General features: G+C 35.2%; 1 protein-coding gene across 1 annotated transcript in view; it reads right to left on the reverse strand.

The window, feature by feature from the left end:
- Positions 1–20,364, reverse strand: part of LOC141546737 (uncharacterized) — a 76,972-nt gene that overhangs the window by 49,538 nt on the left and 7,070 nt on the right. Inside the window, exons 4-7 of the mRNA XM_074274783.1 lie at positions 18,289–18,363; positions 16,368–16,494; positions 14,501–14,614; positions 7,150–8,765 (exon numbers count right to left, since the gene is read on the reverse strand). Coding sequence (XP_074130884.1) covers positions 7,150–8,765; positions 14,501–14,614; positions 16,368–16,494; positions 18,289–18,324 — 1,893 coding nt within the window. The 5' untranslated portion in view covers positions 18,325–18,363. The remainder of the gene's footprint in view (positions 1–7,149; positions 8,766–14,500; positions 14,615–16,367; positions 16,495–18,288; positions 18,364–20,364) is intronic.

A 20,364-nucleotide genomic window follows, 5' to 3' on the forward strand; every position in this document is an offset into this window, starting at 1 on the left:
ATTTCTACACTTCTGGTGATAAATGTGAGAATGAATGCCAATAGGAGGAAAGTGGAAAAAATTCTTGGGGGAAAATGGAAGGATTTAGGGGTGGTACATAAAATAATTTCACCACTACTAATGATTCAAAAACAAGAAGAATGTAGCTAAGATTTTTAGCTACTGAAGGATTGGAAGAAGCAAGGAGAATTGGTTTCCTCTGAAGGGCTTTCATGAGCAAATTGAGAGAAAACTTCCCATATACCAGGTACGAAAGAGCAGTAGCTTTGACATGGGATGAAAAGTAGTAGAAGGCTCCAGTAATACACCAATGTGTGGAGTATGAGATCTTTATATAAGGAAATAAGAGCAATAGACATCTTGGGAAGCAATTTATGACCATAATGAAAGAAGATAAATAGCTTGTTTAAAAAAATGTATACATCAGAGAAGAATTGTAAATGAAGGACCCCCATATGAGAGAGATTAAATTATGAATTCTTGATGTAGATTACAAAGTTTACAAAAGTAGTAGAGGAGAATTGAACTTTTTGGGCATCTGCAGCTTTCATGCCTTGCTAGTAATTTCAAGTAGAGAAAATTACAAAGAGTTTATTCCAATCAATAAAGAGAAACTGATAAGGGAATTGCAAACTACTGACATTTCATCAAGTATCTAGCCAGTTTTAAAGTTTATAATTGATGAAGGCGACTCTGGTTCTGATGGGCATTCAACGTATTAAGTTTTTCATAGTTAAAAATAGGATTTGTAGGTTTCTAGATGGAAAGCTCACAGAATGAAATTGATAACACAGTAACACATGTTTTCACTGAGTGATAGGGATTATAATGAAAAATGTGAGAACTCTGGGGAATGATCCAGATGTCACAATGAATTATTGTATTCTGAGTGATGGGAAAAACAAAAACAAAAACATACAAACTCTAGTTATATGTAGGATAGCCCACATCCCACACAGGTATTTTAGTTCAGTTTTAACAACTTAAAAAGCCACTTTAAAACTTTAAAAAAATAGCTTTAAAATCCTTTTATCCCATTCTACTTTGGGTAGAGTAACTCTTCAAGTTTGTAAAATGTTTATGATTGTGTGGAAACAAATTATCAGCAACCAAAAGTTCTCTTTGTGAGCTTAGAATAAATTTGGAATTGAAAAACATTGACTTTGGGCCTGTGGACTCAGGTGGGCTATTTCTAAACTATTCTGAGATAGAGGGGTATGTGTGTAAATATGTAGTGGTCCTTCAGATTTAAATAAAATCATAGGAGTCATGCTTCATGCCTCAGGCTAGAAAAACCTCTAAAATTTAGACATCAGCAAGGGTATGCAAATATGTAAGGATATTAGTTTTCTTTTATGCTCAATTTCCCATCTGCAATTTTGTTATTTTAATCATTGATGTCTGGAAATACTAATTGGCCTATTAGTAGCATTAGATTGTTCTTGAAGACTAACTGCTATAATCTATAGGCAAAGATAAATTTTTAAAAAGGGATTTTTTTTTTTTGAGAAAAGATTCTATTTTCTTCTTATCTCCACTATCCAAAAAGTGGTCAAGTCCTATCATTTCTCCCTTTATAACATCTCTCCTTGCCCTTTTTGTCCTCTGAGCATTCTAGTGCAAGCCTTTCTTGTCTTGTATCTACCACTAGTTGAACTTCTTGCTTCAGATCTCTCCCTACTTTAAATCTATCTTCCTGTCAAATTGACTTCAAAACACAGACCTGATCTATCCCTCTACTGTATAAACTCCAATGGTTTCCTATCCTATCGTCTCCAGGATCAAATATAAAATCTGCCTTCATAAACTGCCCCCTTCCTACTAAGAATTCTTATTACCTTACTCCTCCCTTTGTACCAGACACTAATCTCCTTGCTCTTCCTCTCACAAATCACTCCATTTTTTCAATCCTTCAAGTCTCAGCTAAAACCTCACTTGTAAGAGGCCTTTCCCACTCCTTAATCACTTAATTCCTTAATTCACTTTGAGATAACCTTTAGCTTGCCTGGTTATCTTGTTTGTGCACAGTTGATTGTACTTGGTTTCCCTCATAGGACTTCTAGAGGGCAATCTACTTTTTTTAATCTTTTGTTTTCCCAGTGCTTAGTACAGTACCTGGCACATAATTGGTGCTTGAAATTAGAGACTTCTCACTAGTTCAAAATAAAGGCAGCTGTGATTTAGAAGAAAGTTCAGTAAATTAGAGCATATAAAGACTTGGGGTCAACTTAAATTTACCTCCTATGTGCCAAGTGCTAGGTATACAAGGATAAAACAGTCACTGCCCTCAAAGATCCTGTCTCTTTGCCACTGACTAGTGTAACTATGGGCAAATTACACCACCTCTTGGGACTGTTTTCTTTCTTGCAAAGTTGACTGAATTTTCTAAAGTAGATCTTAATCTGAGATCCAGAGACCTAAAAAGAGCCTATTGAATAGTTTTTTAGGGCATTTATGAAATTGCATAATTGTGTTGAAAACTATTTCAATATTATTGATTTCCTTTGTAATTCTATATATTTCATTTTACTCACTTAAAAATATTATACTGAGAAGGGGCCTCCAGGATTCAACATACAAAGGGGACCAGATCATATAAAAGTTTAAGAACTCTGATTCTAAATCTGTCTAAGATCTTTTCATCGCTAACATTCTGTGATTTGGAGTAGTAATGGAAGCCTATCAGCAGTTGAAGTTTGTGTGGGTGATAAGGAACAATGACAAAGAGGGAAAAGATCTATTGAACGGACAGTGGGATGTTAGACAAGATACTGAGACAAATATGAAAGTTTTGAAGGATGATGGCAGGAAATGGGGGAAAAAGAATGTATATAAATCAGGTGCTGAAAAGGTCAGGCCACTAAGGAATTTTTGTGACTAAACTCTTGCCTGGTATTAGTGATAAGATCAATAAAGGAAAGAAAGAATGGGCATTTCAGATCAGTTATTTGGGTACAATGGAAATGGCAGAAGGGAAGGAAGTATTTAAGAATTGGGTAACTTAAAATCTCTGGACCCTAGAAACTACATAGACTGTGATTAAGAGGCCTCCTTAAGTTGGTTATGCTTTAAAAATCACTTTGTAAATTAGTGAAGGAAGGAATCTTGGGCAATGTCAACTGCATAGTTTCTGAGGAGCTCATAGCTCAGGAAGCCAAGACAAAATCCTTGATATCTTAAGAAATTGATTTGTTTAGGTGTTGTGACTGCACTGTAATCCTTGCTCCTGAGAAGCCTGAGACTGTTGGACTAACAAAGCTTGAGCATTTTCTGTTAGTCGGACTAAATCAGATCTGGTGTGCACATTAAATCTGGCTCCAATATGGTGAAACCTCTGGAGTGTTGTATCAGGAGGCTGACTAAAACCACTAGGTTGTAAACATAACAGATCTGTTACCAATCTATAGTGGGATTAGATACTGAGGGGCAACTGCATTTTCAGCAAGATAGGGGGAACCAATCTGCCCTATCTACTTCTCTCCCTTTAATGATATGGAAGGATAAGAAGCTTATTGTTGAGCTTAGATTTTAAAAAGGCATGAATAAAAGATGGAAAGGACAGATGACTGAAGGTGACAAAAAAAAGATGTAAGCTATAGTCAAGGATAATTAGAACCTAGAACAAAGTCTTGGGATAAATACTAAGAAAAAATTATGCTAGACAAGAAGAAAAAGGTATGAGTACTCTTTGAGGCAAATAGAAAGATAATGACCATAAAGAGAGGATATGATTATTCAACTTCAATTTTCTTAATAATGAGATTATTATTATTAATTATTTAAGATTGTTATTACACAATCATGCAGAATGCATTTTAGAATGAAAGACTGGGGGAAAATGGTTGGCAATTAATTGGAAATCAGGATATAAGAAGTTGAACATTTCTTGTTGACCTTAGTGAATTTGGATTGATTTGTTTTAACTAATCACATCTTGTAAGAATATAGGTGATTAATTTGTAATTGCCAATCATCTTTTAGGAATCATGAAGTATGGATGGAGTGCTATGGGAATGGAGATGGGAAAATTGGCAAATTTTCAAAAGAAAGATTGTTCAAACTATGAACCTAACATTTATTTCCAATAGAATTCTAGAATGGATTATCAAAGAGATAGTTCATGGGGTCTCAGAAAGCAAGGATCCATTAATTAAGGACAAAACATGTCAGGCTAACAATTTTTTTTTCTTTTGCTAGGGCCATTAGATTGATAAATCAAAGAAATGTCATAACTTATAACTTTAATTCAATAAGGTATGTACAAATGCTTTTCACAATAGTCTTGTGATCAAGATGAAGAACACTGAACACTAACAAAATCAGATGGATTTAGAAGAGGATGAATGACAGAAGTAAGAGAGTGACGTCAATCCCTATGTGACTTTGACAAATTACATTAATCTCTCTGGACCTCCTATGTAACATACAGGGATTGGGCTAGATGAACTTTAAAATTCTTTCCCGATCTTATCAATGATTCTCAAGGGAGGTGACTCATAGAATGCAATAGGATTCTTTCTTTCATTAAGGTGAATTTAATATTTTAATCACTTGAATGGAAGTAGAGTTAGCACAGTTATCTTTGTATTTTAAAGCTGAGAGGGTCAGATAATTCATCAAACAACAGAATTCTTATCCAAAAATTTTTCTATAGATTGAGAAAATGAAGCACATGTAACAGAATTAAATTGACTAAAGCTTTACTAGATGAAAAGAAATCAAATGCATAGTACAAAATATGGGAGGCACAGTACAAAGATCATATGGAAAAGCAAAAAAAGCTTGTGGTATATTGCAAGCTCAGTATGTGTCAACAGCATGACATAATAGCTGGAAAAACTAGATTTAGTTTGTGCCCCAGAACACATGCCCCCAGAAAAGCCACTCTGTTGTATCCAAGTCTGGGTACCACATTTAGAAAGAACATGAGCACAGAGGAAACACAGCCAGGATGGTGGGGGTACCATATTTATTTAGCTAACTAGAGATGGTGAGCCTGAAAAATGAGACATGACAAGGAATATGACTATCTTCAAGAATTTGAAATATCGGTGTTTAGAGGAAAGATTAAATGTATTTTGCTTGGCCCCAAAGTTATAAATATTTCAGTTCAATATAAGGCAAAACTTCCAAATTTCCTTTGAGAGGTTTATGACCTCTGGAGCTCTTCAAATAAAGGTTGAGGGAACATTTGCTATTTTTGTAGGGATTTCTGCCTAAGATAAAAGAGTGGCATAGCTAATCTTTGAAATCTTTAATATATCCATTATATGTCTTCCTTCTTAGTTTGAAAGATGATGCCTTACATCAAATGATGCATGAACATCAAATATGTACTAATTTTATTAACAACTCTCATTTAAGTAGTTTTGACTGCAAGCCCATTTACTACTCTTTCTACAGTTTCACACTGCTTCTCAGTCAATAAAGTGGGAAAATACATAAGGATAAAAAAAAAGTAAAAAATCTTCAAGAAGTTTGCAAAAATGAATAAGGAATAAAGACTATCCTGTACTATTTGAAAAGTTGTAAATTTGATAAATACTTGATTTAGTCAGGAGTATCCTTGGCATTGCTAACAAATGTTTAAAGTGCTCAAAATAAGGTGAGACAAAAAGGAAGCAAAAAAATGCTTATGGAGGTTAAAACCACACTTTACACACACACACACACACACACACACACACACACACACACACACACACACACACACACAATGCCAAAATATGCTTAATAAGTTTAGGTGGATAGGTCATTAAGCAAACTGGCATTAGGCTAATTGGTTTTAGGCAAAATGGCTTCGGGTACATTGATCTGATAGGTTGAGGTAAGACTTAGGAAGGAACATATGATAACATAGAAGAAAATACGATTTTAGGCAAATTAGTTATTAGGCTAATTGGCTTTTAGACAAATTGATCAGCTTCCCTAACAACTTAGTTTGTTGGCAGGTGGCAACAAAAGAATGAGAATTTGAGGAGAAAAAAAGAAAACCGCTTAAATATCTCCTATTTACAAACCTGAATCACAGGACTCCTTTTTCCTCTCTTGATAGTACTTCAAATGCCTCATGGAATGAAAGAAAAGATCTTAGAGCTAAAGAGGAAGAAAGACACTGAATTTCTTTCCTGAATGTCTTCTGGCAGCTGAAAGAAGTTTTTGACCTACAACAATAAATGAGGCTCACAGAGTTGAAGAACCGGAAGAGTCATCTGATACAAAGTTAAGCAATTCTTTCATGTGTTGGCACTACTACAAATATCTTCAAATACAAACTGCCAAAATAGTTAAATGAGTATCTGATACAACAGAATAACACACACAAACAATTTAAGTAGAATAAACTGTTGTCTTCATGATGTTATTGAAAAATGTCACATCTTTCTCCTTGTGTACAAGGATAAAAGATAATATACAATTGACTAAGGAGGAAAGCTATCTAATTGAAGTCTAGAAAAAGGGTTAACAAATGTTCTTTAAAATACTGGATTCAGTTAGATATAGTGTTTCCCTAAAATTACCTAATTTACCTTAGTTAATTAAGTTTTTTCAAAATATAAAACAATGTTTGAAATTCATGCTGAAAAAAATGTGTGAACTGGACCAGAAGGCTACCCTTTGAAAGTTAAGAACTTTCACAAATGTGAAGCCTGTAGTTCAAATTTATGTCTGCCAGCACCATACAATCATTCAGTAGCAGAAAACATCAGTCATACATGTAGTGTTGTAGTGTTTGAGAAGGTAAAAAAAACCCTCTTGGAAGAGCCAAGGTTACCAGGATGTGAACCCTTTAAGTTTAGTTCCTATGGCAGAAACCATATTACTATCAATTGCAGCATACTTATATCACATAGACAACATTTTAGAAAAGCAAAAGGATCTTTCTTATAAGAGCTTAATTTGTAAAGCGAATGAAAAATGCTGTTACTAAAAGTACATCATAGAGTTTTTCCTCTTCAGAGTAATTTTTCTAATGGTGAATAAGATTGAAGTGCTGGATAAAGACTTGATCACAATTATTATTATGATAAAAGTTCTGTGGTTCTTTTACAACCATATATATGGCTTGTTGCCAATGTGCCAATTTATTGAAGCTTAGAAATGGAAGAAATGTGTACTGAAGGCTCTCTATAAAGGTGTTTTCTTTCACAAGGTATCTCCAGAGTGGATTCTCTGGTGTCTAATGAGGTAAGACTTCAAAATGAAAGTTTTCTCACATTTTATGCATTCATAAGGTTTCTCTCCAGAGTGGATTCTTTGATGTTGAATAAGATTTGAAGATGCACTAAAGGTTTTTCCACACTGATTACACTCATAAGGTTTTTCTCCAGTGTGAATCCTCTGGTGTGTAATGAGGCTTGAACTCTGGCTGAAAGCTTTCCCACATTCATTACACACATAAGGTTTTTCTCCAGTGTGAATTCTCTGGTGGTGAATAAGTGATGTTCGGTCACTACAGGCTTTTCCACATTCATTACACTGATATGGTTTCTCTCCAGTATGAATTCTCTGGTGTCTAAAAAGGCAAGATTTTAGAATAAAGGCCTTTCCACATTCATTACACTCATAGGGCTTTTCCCCTGTGTGAATTTTTTGATGCTTAATTAGGATGGAACTCTGGCTGAAGCATTTTCCACATTCATTACACAGATAAGGTTTCTCTCCAGTGTGAATTCTCTGATGATGAATAAGGGATGTTCGATCACTACAGGCTTTTCCACATTCATTGCACTGGTAGGGTTTTTCACCAGTGTGAAATCGCTTATGCTGGATAAGGTTACCTTCCTGGCTGAAGGCCTTCCCGCATTCAGTACACTCATAGGGTTTCTCACCAGTGTGAAGTCTTTGATGAAGAATAAAAGCAGTGCTCCGAGTAAAGGCTTTCCCACATTCAGTACATTCAAATGGTTTCTCACCTGTGTGAAGTCTCTGATGTCGAATAAGGTTTCCCTTCAAACTGAAGGCACTTCCACATTCATTACACTCAAATGGTCTCTCTCCAGTATGAAGTCTCTGATGTCGAATAAGGTTTCCTTTTAAGCTAAAGGATTTCCCACATTCTGTACACTGATAAGGTTTCTCTAAAGTGGGGATCTTATGGTTCTGAATAAGAGATATCTGTGTGTTAAAAGTATTTGCACATTCATTAAATTCACAGGGTTTTTCTCCATTGAACAATTTTTCCTTCTTGATGAGGAGTGATGTCTGGTTGAAAGTTTCTTCACTGGCATCACACTCATTGGATTCCTCTCTGCTATGAATTCTCTGAAGTTCAATGAGGCTTGAATTCTGAGTAAATGCTTTCCAATATACTTTAGCTTTACAGGGATTTTCTTCTGTTTGTTCTTTCTGATATGTAATTAGATCTGAATTTTGTTCAAATATTTGGTTCATGTCATCAAATTGCTGGGGTTTCCCTTGTGAAGAAACTCTTTGATATCTTACAGGGTTCATGCTCAAACTAAGATTTTCCCCAAATTCACTACATTCCTGACCTCTTTCCAATATGAGGGATTTTTCATGGACTACTGGCATTGGTTTGAAGCCTTTCTTCTGGGAAAGGAATGTCCTCAGGTTCTTCCCTGCAGGAGATCCCCACATTTCCTTTAACTTGTCCTCATTTTCAACAGCTTCTCCAAATATGGGTCCCTGAGGCACAAGTCCTCTAAGTCTGTGCAATATTAGATTCTGGCACTTCATCTCATCAGAAATTTCTTGCTTTGGAGATAACTCCTCACTCTCAGTCTGGGTTTCACAATCTGAAACTGTGAAAAAAAAATTAATTATCATCTACTTTATTTTGAGATCAAGGACATTTTGTGGGGAATAAATAAGATGATTACATAAAAATCTTCTAGAGAGATATGCTGTTGACAAATCTCAATACTAGCCTCATAGAATGGAGAGGTATATTTAAAGATGTGTAAGTAAGATTATCCACTGGGTGGTCTATCCTAGATACTTTGTGAACAAGATACTCGCATCACTGTACCTTAATATAAACACATCTATCTAATGTTTAATAAATGTATATTAATTGAATTGAACTGAAGATTTATAAGATACATGAGACTAAGGGAAAAAACAAATTTCAGACAGGGACAGGTCTAGAACTATAATCAAGACCATGTGATAATATGTATATCTATGTTAGAGTAACTCACTTGGGAAAATCTGAAAGGCAACTTAAGAACTGAGTTTTCATTGTTGGAAAAGCTGAATATGACTGTGGAATTCTCTCTCCCTTCAAGTCCCCTTTCCTCTGGGCTTCTATTCATCACCCAACTTCCTATTCACAGGAACAAAACACAGAAATCTGTCTGATAATAGAACATATTGATTTAGACCAAGTAGAGCTCAGGAGGCCATGAAGAGAAGGCAGAAGAAATGACATCAAATTTAAATTTGCTTCTTTGCAATTTCTACCCATTGCTCCTCCTTTTTTTCAAGATCAAATAGAACAAGTCTAATCTCTACATAAAAGGACTTCAAATACTTGAAGAGAGCTATCATGACTCCTTTGAGTCATCTTCTCTAGGCTAAACATTCTCTGTTACTTCAACTGATCTATATATGCAGTGAATTCATGGTCTCTCAGTTCATCAATTATTTTATTTCTCATGATTTCTCTTTCATCCTACCTAAGCTACCTATGGGGAGCATTCACATCTTAGATTTCAGAATCTCCTCAATTTGTATTACTTCCATAACTCTGAACTCTGAAACTCTCTTCATCATAATCTTTATCATTCCATCTCTTCCTGTCTCCCTCTTCTAAAACCTGTTCTTTGTTTTCATTGTGATTTAGTCCCTCTAGCATTTCCTGTTCTACAAGTCCATCATCCTGCTTTGGCCTCATTTCATTCTCAATCTTGATTCAATATGATAATTAGTTCCACTATGTATTCTCATCTAACTTTAATATTCTTGTCTTGCCCTTTATATTGTGCTAATTAATTCTCTATTCTGAGCCATTTCTATCAGCTGCTTTTTCTGTTTTTACTCCCTAGCTGTTCAATGTTACATGATAATGATGAGTCATCATGCTGACTGGGTCCCACCAGACTGATGTTATTTAATCTCATTTGCTTTTCTCTGCTGCATGGCAGTCTTTTAAAAAGACATCTCTATTCTTTAAAATGAATACCCAAAGATAAGTTTTCATTCTCCCTCCCCCTCCTTCTCTCTTTCTCTCCTTCTTGTGCTCCTTACCTCCCTTTCTCCCTCTCCTTACTCCCTCCCATTACATTCATCCTATAGGTTCAATTATTTACCTGCAGATACCTCAACTCTTTACATCCAGTTTCACTAATCTAGGCCTACATCAATTGCCTGCTGAATATCTTCACCTGTATAAATTAATAGCAACTCAAATTCAACATGTCCAGAACTATCCTCTCCCCTAAACTTGCCTTTCTTCCAAATTTCTTTCTGCTGAGGGAACTACCATCTAATTCCTAGTACTTCTAGATTTATAGTCTCAGCATCATCCTTGATTCTTCCTTTTCTTTGATCCTTTTTATATTCAATCAGGGTCAAAATTCTGTTAAAACTACCTCCACAGTATCTCTCTGACCTTTCTCTTTCTTTGCACTCACATGGTCATCACCTTAATGCAGACTCGAATCACCTTTTGCATGTTTATTAGCTGAACTGCACACTTATCCTTTACCTATCACTCAAAATATTTAGTTCACTTTAGTTCACAGATCAAAAGATCACTTCAAAGAGATTTAGGTACATTTTCTAATTTTATTCTGTTAACAACTCAACAAGGAAACTACTATGAGTATTATCATCCTTAATTTTCATAGGAGATTCTGAAAACAGGTCATTTGCTAGTCATACTCTGGGGGCAGAGGATGGGATTTGAACCCAAATTTCTGTTGTGTTGACTGTAATACTGTAAATACTTCCTAACTGATCTTTTGTCTTGTTTCCCTTGTCTCCTATGCATAATCCATATATTTTTCAGTCACTATGCATTCATTAAATTCTTATCATGTACCAGGAGCTATAATAATAAGTGTTGGGGATATAAAGAAAGGCAAAAACACTGTTGCTGCTTCTAAAGAGCTTACATTCTAATGGAGGAGGAAACAGGTAAATAATTATGTACATATAAGAAACATACAGAACAACTGGAAGGAATGGAAGGAATAGGAAAAGATCCTGAAGGAGGGGCATTTGAGCTGAGCCTTGAAGGATGCCAAGAGAGCTGAAAATCATCTATGGTTAAGCTCTGACCCTATTCCCCCCTACTAAAAAGTCTGCATTGGTTCTCTGATGCTTCCACAAAAGAAAATGACAATTCACAAGCCTAGCTTTTAAAGGCCTTCTACAACCATCCTCTAACCTACCTCTCCTTTCTATTTTAATATTACATCCTTTCAAACCCTCTGTGATCCATACTGTATTGCTAACAGTTCCCTGAACACAACATTCTGCCTTGTCTTTGGGCATTTACATAAGGTGGCTAATTCTATCCATACCGTGACTGTATGCTGTCCACACAGCTCCTTTTTGAATCCTTGTCTTCCTTTAAAGTTCAGCTCTGATACTAATTCCTCTGTGAAGTTTTCCTTTATTTTCCAAGTTTTTATTTAGTGCACTGCTGCTCCTCAAATCACTCCCAAAAAGATTATAAACTGTCCTTGAGGGGTTTTGTCTGTTAATCACTGTACTAGTTTACTGCTTTGCACAGTTCAAATATTTGTTGAAATGAATCAAAGATAGATGTTTCTTCTGGAGAAGAGGAAAGTTCAAGGCCAAGATAATTGTTTTCAAATTATTTATGTGCATTTCATATGTAAGATAAAATTAGACTTATTTTATGTGCTTCCTGACTGAACAATGGAGCTTTTTAGCTCCATTAAATTTCAGTTTAATAGAAGGAAAAATTAATAATTTTTGTTTGTTAACAATGGTTGTTTGAAAATAGAATGGGTTGCCTAGGGAGATAATGAGTTCAGTGTTGCTTAGGGCATACAAACAGAACGTAATTTTTTGGTAAGAGTACATACCAAAAAAAAAAAAATCTCCAGTAGATACCCTACATTCTGAAGGCAATCATGGAATCAATTTTCAAGATACTTCAAAGGGAAGAATGAAAAAACCCTGGGTAATATCATGATCAAAAAAATGCAACAGAGAAGATATCAGCAATTCATGTTGCTCATGCCTATTTTATCATATTCATCAAGTCTGTCTGAGAGCTGAGTCATATATTGACTGTGTCTTGTATCAACATAGAGGAAGGACACCAGCAGGCGTTTCACAAGGGATATTCTGTAACACAATTGGTTGAAAAGTATAGAAAAGACAATATCCTTCAGAGGTTGTTTGTGAGTTACAAAAAAGCATGTGACATGGTGATGTAAAACTCAGACATAATGCCTCCCATTTACAAAGATTTCTACTACTGGTGACCCAAAGGACAATAAAAGAGATACAGAATGGGATTATAAGTAGACTGCAATGATTTGTACTTGAGTACAAGAAATGGAATGAAAATCACCATTCAGGAGATGTCTGAAAAAGAGATAAGTTGATCATTTAGTGAGTAGTGAGTAGGAAAAACTGCTATACTAGTGCTCTTAAAATGTTTTTGAAAATGTTAAAACAAAGAAAAAAAAGAAAGGAACCCTCCCCCCCCAAAAAAAAGCAACCCAGAAGACCACCAGAACATTGGGTTTAAGAATATGTGAGGATATATCTGAGGATGTGGAATATGAATAACATAAGAGGAAAAGGCTTGAATATACTATGATTGATATCAATAGAAAGAATATCTTAATCACTGAGGATAAGGCTGACAATACTGAATTTAAGGAGAAGCAAGGGGAGGTAAAACAAAATAAATACAACTACAAAAGACAGTGAATACAAAACAATGAAATTGTCCTATAAGAGTACTTTAGGATCCAAGAACCTAGGATGATGATCAAAAAAATAAAGATAATATAAAGGGTTTTTTGTAAGTTTATGTTGGAGGGGCAAGTGGAAAACAACACACAGAGGATTGTACTTCATGAAATGATAGGATAATGGAAAAAAAGCGAAAGTACCAAATGTTATTTGATTGTTTTTGTTTTTGGTTATGGAGAATGATCTTTGAACAGTCTTTAAAATTTTTTTTTGAAAGACTATCAGACAGGTAGATAATGGGAAATAGTACTTCTGGATTTCAGAAAGCAATTGATAAAGACTTTTTGCACTTTTAATGTTCAAGAAGATATGAACTAGATAATGTCAAAATTAAGTACTTTCAGAATTGGCTAAATGACTAAACCCAAAAAATACTCCTGATTAGGTTAATGCCATCTCAAGAGAAGTGACACAGGGATCTATTTGTTTTTGAATTGAAGTTCATGTAAAAGAAGGTAACCAGGATAGTGAAGGAACTAGAGGCTATGCCATATGAGCAGCTGAAGGAATTGGGGAGATTTAGCCTGAAAAGATAATTTGGGAAAGAAGAAATAATTTGTTGAGATATTCAAAGGATATGTCACTGGGAAGAAGAGGATGGGAAAGGGAATAGCATTTATATGTTTTCTACTATGTGCCAGGCACTGTGCTAAGTCCTTTGACAAATATTGTTTCATTTGATTCTCACAATAACCCTTTGAGGTAAGTGCTATTATTATTCCCATTTTACAGTAAAAGAAACTGAGGCAAATAAGTCACAAAACTAATAAGTGATACTGAATTTGAATTAAGATTTTCCTGATTCCAGATACAATGTTCTATCCATTGGGTCACTGAGTTGCCTCAAAAAAGAAATTTGACTTTTTCTTCATGGCCCCAGAGAACAGAACAAAGAAAAATGGATGGAAGTTGAAATGAGACAAATTTAAGCCTGATGTAAGGAAAACCCATTAAAACTGTCTAAAAATTGAATGAGTTGCCTAGGGTGATAGTTAGCTCTACCTTGTTGAAAGGCTTCAAAGAGCTGCAGATCACTCAGGCATTACTGTAATTACTGTTCTCTGAGGTCACTTTCAACTCTGACATTTTCATTCTGTAATGTGGATTAATGAATATAAGGCCTTGTATCTAGAAGGAAAGTCAGACTTGAACAGTGTGCTAGTTCTTTCCTTGTAGCTGCCAGCCAGAGCCATATGGATTCAAAGTACTTAGATCCATGTTTTTTCTAGGATGCTCCTGACCCTAAGAAAGTCATGAAAAGAAGAGAATCAGGGAATGACTGATGCTGCTAAACTTATTTTACTGATATACCAAATAAAGAATTCCCAAAAGTATGAGTTATTTTAGCAGAGTAAATGAGCAGGGATTGGATGACAATCCTGTTGTGGATTTTACCTATATAGGGCAAGCTTTCTATTGTTCAGGGATTTATAAACTACATCTTTTTGCCAAGGCAATCTGCCATTCCATGTCCAGTGAATCCAGTAACTATGTATAATACATTGTTGAGCACACAGGAGACGTGTAGGAAATATGTATTCAAAGACTGAATGAAACAAAGGTTCTCACTCACCTAAGCAGTCACCTTTTAAGACTTTTTTCTCTTCATCTCCTTGTGCGTCCAGGACCCATGGCTCTTCCCCTCGTTCCAGCTGACATATCATATCAGGCTTAGTCACTTGAAATCCTGCTCGTGGAGAAGGAAACTGGACCTGGTGGATTGCCCTGCATACACAGACCTTTCCCAAATTCATTCTCAGCCTCTGGTTAAACAGAGGTTAACTAGAATGTCAAAGGCAGGGTACATGAAGATTATGACAGGAAGGACCTGAGTGCCCTCTGAAGGTGCCTAATGAATCTATTCCCTTGAGAATTCATAGAGCATAAGTATGTTACTGATTGGAGCACAAAAGAACAATTAATTAGCTTATGTGTCCTGTTCACTTTAGCTGGGCAAGAAATTTACATTTCTGGGGATGTCCATAGACTCTGGTAAGAGTTCTGGGCCTAAGGTAGGGTTTCTTACAAGTTTAGAGAAAAGAGAAAAGTCAATTTTTTAAAAAGCTCAAGAAAATTACCCATTTTCATTGTATGCATCAGGCACCTTCCTTAGACCAAGGAATAGAAATATTGTATCTCTCAGCCTGGATTAGAAACTTAAATTAATTCTTTAGGATGTTAAATATTTAATTTAAATATTTCCTATAAAACAGATAATTATAAGTTTGCTATAATAGTTTTTATTTGAAAATTTGGGGCTACCACTTTAAAAATTATGAAAATGTATAGGATGATTTAAAAATGTAGCTTCAATATATCAGTATAAGTCAACTATCAAGAATTTGCTGTATGTCTGAAACCCCATAATGTAGTTAGTTTTAATTTATAAGTAAAGGATAAATAAAATGTAACTGTTAGGGAATATGGGAATTAATCAAGCTTTAAGCTGTGGTTGATAAAATTTTGCTATTTGAGGTTAAAAACTCAAGTCCATAATTAACTATTGTTTTGAGTTTTGATTACAGGAGTGTTTATCTGAATGATCATGAAATCAGTAGTAGAAAATGGTATAAGTCACAGTCTGAGAATTGCAACAGATAAGATGCTTGTCTGTGGGAAAAGTCAAAGGGATAATCTTGGGATGGGCTAAGGTTGACTCAGTTTTTCCATTGTGCTTTCTCCTTTCTGAACAGGAAATTTCTCGATCTGATTAATCCTGATCCTAGCCTTTTATATTTTATGACTACATGACCAGCCTGGAATCAAACAGAACTAAGAGAGTCTTTTTCCCTTGTTTGGTATATATCAAGTCAGTCTGTGCTCTTGAAGGAATAAATTTTGACACTGCTATAACTATATTCCATTTTTTCCTTTCACAGAGCATTTCTATAATTTGGGCAAGAGAGCAGTAGAAGTTTTATAATTACAATACTAAATCTATTAGTAAATAGGTTGATATTAGGACATCTCTAAATTACCATAATAAGAGAGGCATGAAAAATCTTACAACTTTAATCTGTATTTGTGGCCAAATTATAATATAGGAATGATAACTTCTTAAAGAGGGAAATTAAAGTAATAAGACAAAGATATAATGGAAATTTTTTTCTAGTTAAATGGAATAGTAAATTTTGAGAAAGAAATAGAATAAGACTTGTTTTCTTTAAGAACTTTACACATATTTTTATGACTGACTTTCAAAGGTATATAGTATGGAAAGTCAGGTTTGGATATATTTTAATAAGAAGGTCTCAAAATTGGAGTAAGGAGTTTACATATAAAATTGCATTGATAATTATAAAGAAATTATTTCCCTATTTTCAAATATTTGATCATTTTAAAAGACAGAACAGTTCATTTTGCAGTTAGATCCTTATGGATTTTTTTTGAACTATTTTGATTTATAAAAAAGCCAAATCTGAATTCTAAGAAAGCCTTACCCAGTGAGACAATGTTGCCATAATTCTCCAGCATCACATCCCTGTAGAGACTCCTCTGATCAGGGCCCAAAAGATGCCACTCTTCCTGGGTGAGATTCACAGCTACATCCACAAATGTCACAAGGGCCTGAAACAAGAAATTCCTGCTGCAGCTCCAGAGAGGCTTTTAAAGTTTAGCACTAATGAGAGGAGAAGAATCTTAAGCAAGATGGCATAACAGCTAAGCATGTATATGTGATTGAGAAGTAGGATGAGAAAGATCTATAGAAACAATATGGGCAGTGGCAGACAACTGGAAATTGAGGTAATACCCACTGATTGGGAAATGGCCAAATAAGATAAGGTATATGATTGTAATGGGATATAATTGTACTATAAGAAATGATGAGGAGGATGCTTTCAGAAAAACTTAAATGAACTGATGTACAGTGAATAGAACCAGGAGGACACTGTACTTTGTAATGGCAATATTGAACAATGATCAGCTGTAAATGTACTGTCTTAGTAATACAATGATCCAAGTCAATTCCTTTTTATTTTCGTTTTTATTTTTATTTTTGCTAAGGCAATTGGGGGTAAGTGACTTACCCAGGGTCACATAGCTAGGAAGTATTAAGTGTCTGAGGCCACATTTGGCCTCAGGTCCTCCTGGCTTCAGGACTGGTGCTCTATCCACTGCGCCATCTAGCTGCCCCTATCCAAGACAATTCTAAAGGAAAAATGCTATCTACCTCCAGAGAAAGGATCCATGTACACTGAATGCAGATTAAAGCAAACTTTTTAAATTTTATTTTTCTTGTGCCTAATTTTTTTTTTTGGCAACATGCCTAATATGGAAACCTATTTGGTATGACTGCAATTGCTATCTCAAGAAGGGGGGAAAAGGAAGGAGAAAGGAGGGATTTAAATTTAAACCAATGTTATTGATTAGTGTGAAAATATGTTTAACATATATGCATATGCATAACATATCAGATTACTTGCTGTCTTGGGGAGAGAGGGAAGGAGAAGAATTTGAACTCTTATAAAAAAATGAATGTTGAAAATTATTTTTACAAGGAAAAACCAATGTCAAAAATTATTTTAAATGTTATTGGGGAAAAAAGTATTAAGAAAAGAAATAACACAGATAGGCAATAATATATGTGCTTTTGCATGTAAGCTGTTTGTAGGCACTGGTGCATATATAAGCATCTTCACACATGTTAATTATGGAAATATGTGTGATACAATGTGCAAAAAATTTGCTTAAATGTATATCTATCTATCTATCTATCTATCTATCTATCTATCTATCTATCTATCTATATTTTTCATATCTAATAGTTTTTATTTACCAGATATATGCATGGGTAATTTTACAACATTGACAATTGCCAAACCATTTGTTCCAATTTTTCCCCTCCTTCTCCCCACCCCCCCCAGATGGCAGGCTGACCAATATATGTTAAATATGTTAGAGTATAAATTAAATACAATATATGTATACATGTCCAAACATTTGTTTTGCTGAACAAAAAGAATCGGATTTTGAAATAGAGTACATTTAGCCTGTGAAGGAAATCCAAAATGCAGGTGCACAAAATTAGAGGGATTGGAAATTCTATGTAGTGGTTCATATTCATCTCCCAGAATTCTTTTGCTGAGAGTAGCTGGTTCAGTTTATTACTGCGCTATTGGAACTGATTTGGTTCATCTCATTGTTGGAGAGGGCCACGTTCATCAGAATTGATCATCATACAGTATTGTTGTTGAAGTATATAATGATCTTAAATGTATATTAATCAGAGAGAAGTGTATGTGAAAATCTGTGTAAAAGTGTATGTTTGCATGTATCTTAATTATAGGGATAAGGGAATTCCCTTGCACAGATAAGGTATGAAATGTAGCAGTGATAGGTAACTGGAGGGAGAGAGCTCACCTTTGGCTCAGCTGGCATGAACTTGGATGTCATCATGTGACCTCAATTCTCTTCTGGGTGTTCAGCAAAAACTTACTAAAGGGAGAAAAAGGAGAGAAATAGAGAGGAGTTCTGTTTTATAGTCCCCAATCTTTCCCTCAAGAGTTTACAGGGTGATTTACCAACTTGACTGTTGTTAGTTTTAACTAAAAGTTCTAATTTTTTAAAAATTAATTTTATAATTATAACTTTTTTTTTGACAGTACATATGCATGGGTAATTTTTTACAACATTATCCCTTGTACTCCCTTCTGTTCCGAATTTTCCCCTCCTTCCCTCCACCCCCTCCCTTAGATGGCAGGCATTCTCATACCTATTAAATATATTATAGTATATCCTAGATACAATATATGTGTGCAGAACTGAATTTTTTTTGGTTGCACAGGAAGAATTGGATTCAGAAGATAAAAATTACTTGGGAAGAAAAGCAAAACTGCAAACAGTTTACACTCATTTCCCAGTGTTCCTTCTCTGGGTGTAGCTGATTCTGTCCATCATTGATCAATTGGATCTGAATTAGATCTTCTCTATGTTGAAGATATCCACTTCCATCAGAATACATCCTCATACAGTATCATTGTTGAAGTGTATACTGATCTCCTGGTTCTGCTCATTTCACTTAGCATCAGTTCATGTAAGTCTAAGAGTTCTAATTGTGATAGAATATACACCAATTGTAAGTCTGATATACTACACATGCCTGCTATGGGTTTGCATAATTGTATCTAACATATAAAATTAGAGGGAATACATATGGAATGCTTAGGAGAAAATAAATATATTAGCTTGGTGACAATGAAAAATTCAAGTCCATTTTGACCTCTTCTATGTGGAAGTCCCTTAAAAAATTCTTAATTGATTTTTTGTATTCATTTCATCCCTTTGCTACCACCCTGATATAAATCTTCATTATCAATTTCCCCAGACTATTACAATGATGTACTAACAGGTCTTTTCATATCCAATAAATCCTTTATAATACACTAGGATAATATTATTTATGTGCCTATGGACATATCACTCCTCTGTTCCAATTTTCAGTGGCTCTCCACTACTTGCCAAGTAAGGCTCAAATTCCTTTGCAAGGCAAAGTCTTATATATTTTGATGTCACTCTACTTTTCCAGCCTTCTTATATTACACTGCTTCACGTATCTTATAGTCCAGTCATATGGGAGTGCTCTATGCCCACCATGAACATGTACCCTTTCTCCCTGATCTTCTTGCTCCTGCCCTTCACACATGACAAAATCATTGTTCACTGTACCACTCACCCAATGCCCCAGGCTTACAATCCAAGAGTATCATCTCTAATTCCTGACTATCTCTTACCTCTGCTTCCAACATCCAAATTGCTGCCAAGACCTGTCAGTTTCACCTTTGCAGCATATCTCAAATATGACCTACTTCTCTCCTTTGACAAAACTACCCTCTAGTGCAGGGTCACTGAAGACAAAAATCTTCTTTTTGGTGTTCAAAACCCTACATAACTTAGGCTCCAACCCCATTTTGCATTTCCAGTCTTCTTATACCTTACAGAATTCCTCTCCATCTCTACTCTTCAATCTAGTGACATGGGCTTCTTTGCTGTTTCTCAAACAAGACTCCAGGCTTCAGGACTTAGGGCAATTCTCATTCCTGGAAAGTTCTCCCTTCTTACCTTTACCTCCTGATTTTCTTCAAGCCTTACCTCAAATCCTTATAGCATGCTTTCTCTTCCATTAGACTGTGAGCCCTTAAATGACAGGGAATATCTTTTGGCCTTTTGTTGTATCTCAGCACTAAGCACAGTGCCAGGAACATATAAATGATCATTGACTGGCTGAATTGTAGAATTTGTGTAAGGAAAGGAGTAAAGCATAAGGCAGAAAGAGGCCAGATTGTAAATGATTTTATATTTGGTCATGGAAGTAAATGGAGTTTATAAATTAAAGGTAGGGGTGGTTCATGTGTATGATCTGTTCATATGTGAACATTAGGAAAACCATTTTGGCAGCTGAATAAAAAATAGACTAGCTTGGGAAGAGGCCATCAAAGC

This window comes from Sminthopsis crassicaudata, chromosome 1 (assembly GCF_048593235.1).
Source record: "Sminthopsis crassicaudata isolate SCR6 chromosome 1, ASM4859323v1, whole genome shotgun sequence".
In the NCBI taxonomy this organism is placed as follows: Eukaryota; Metazoa; Chordata; class Mammalia; order Dasyuromorphia; family Dasyuridae; genus Sminthopsis; species Sminthopsis crassicaudata.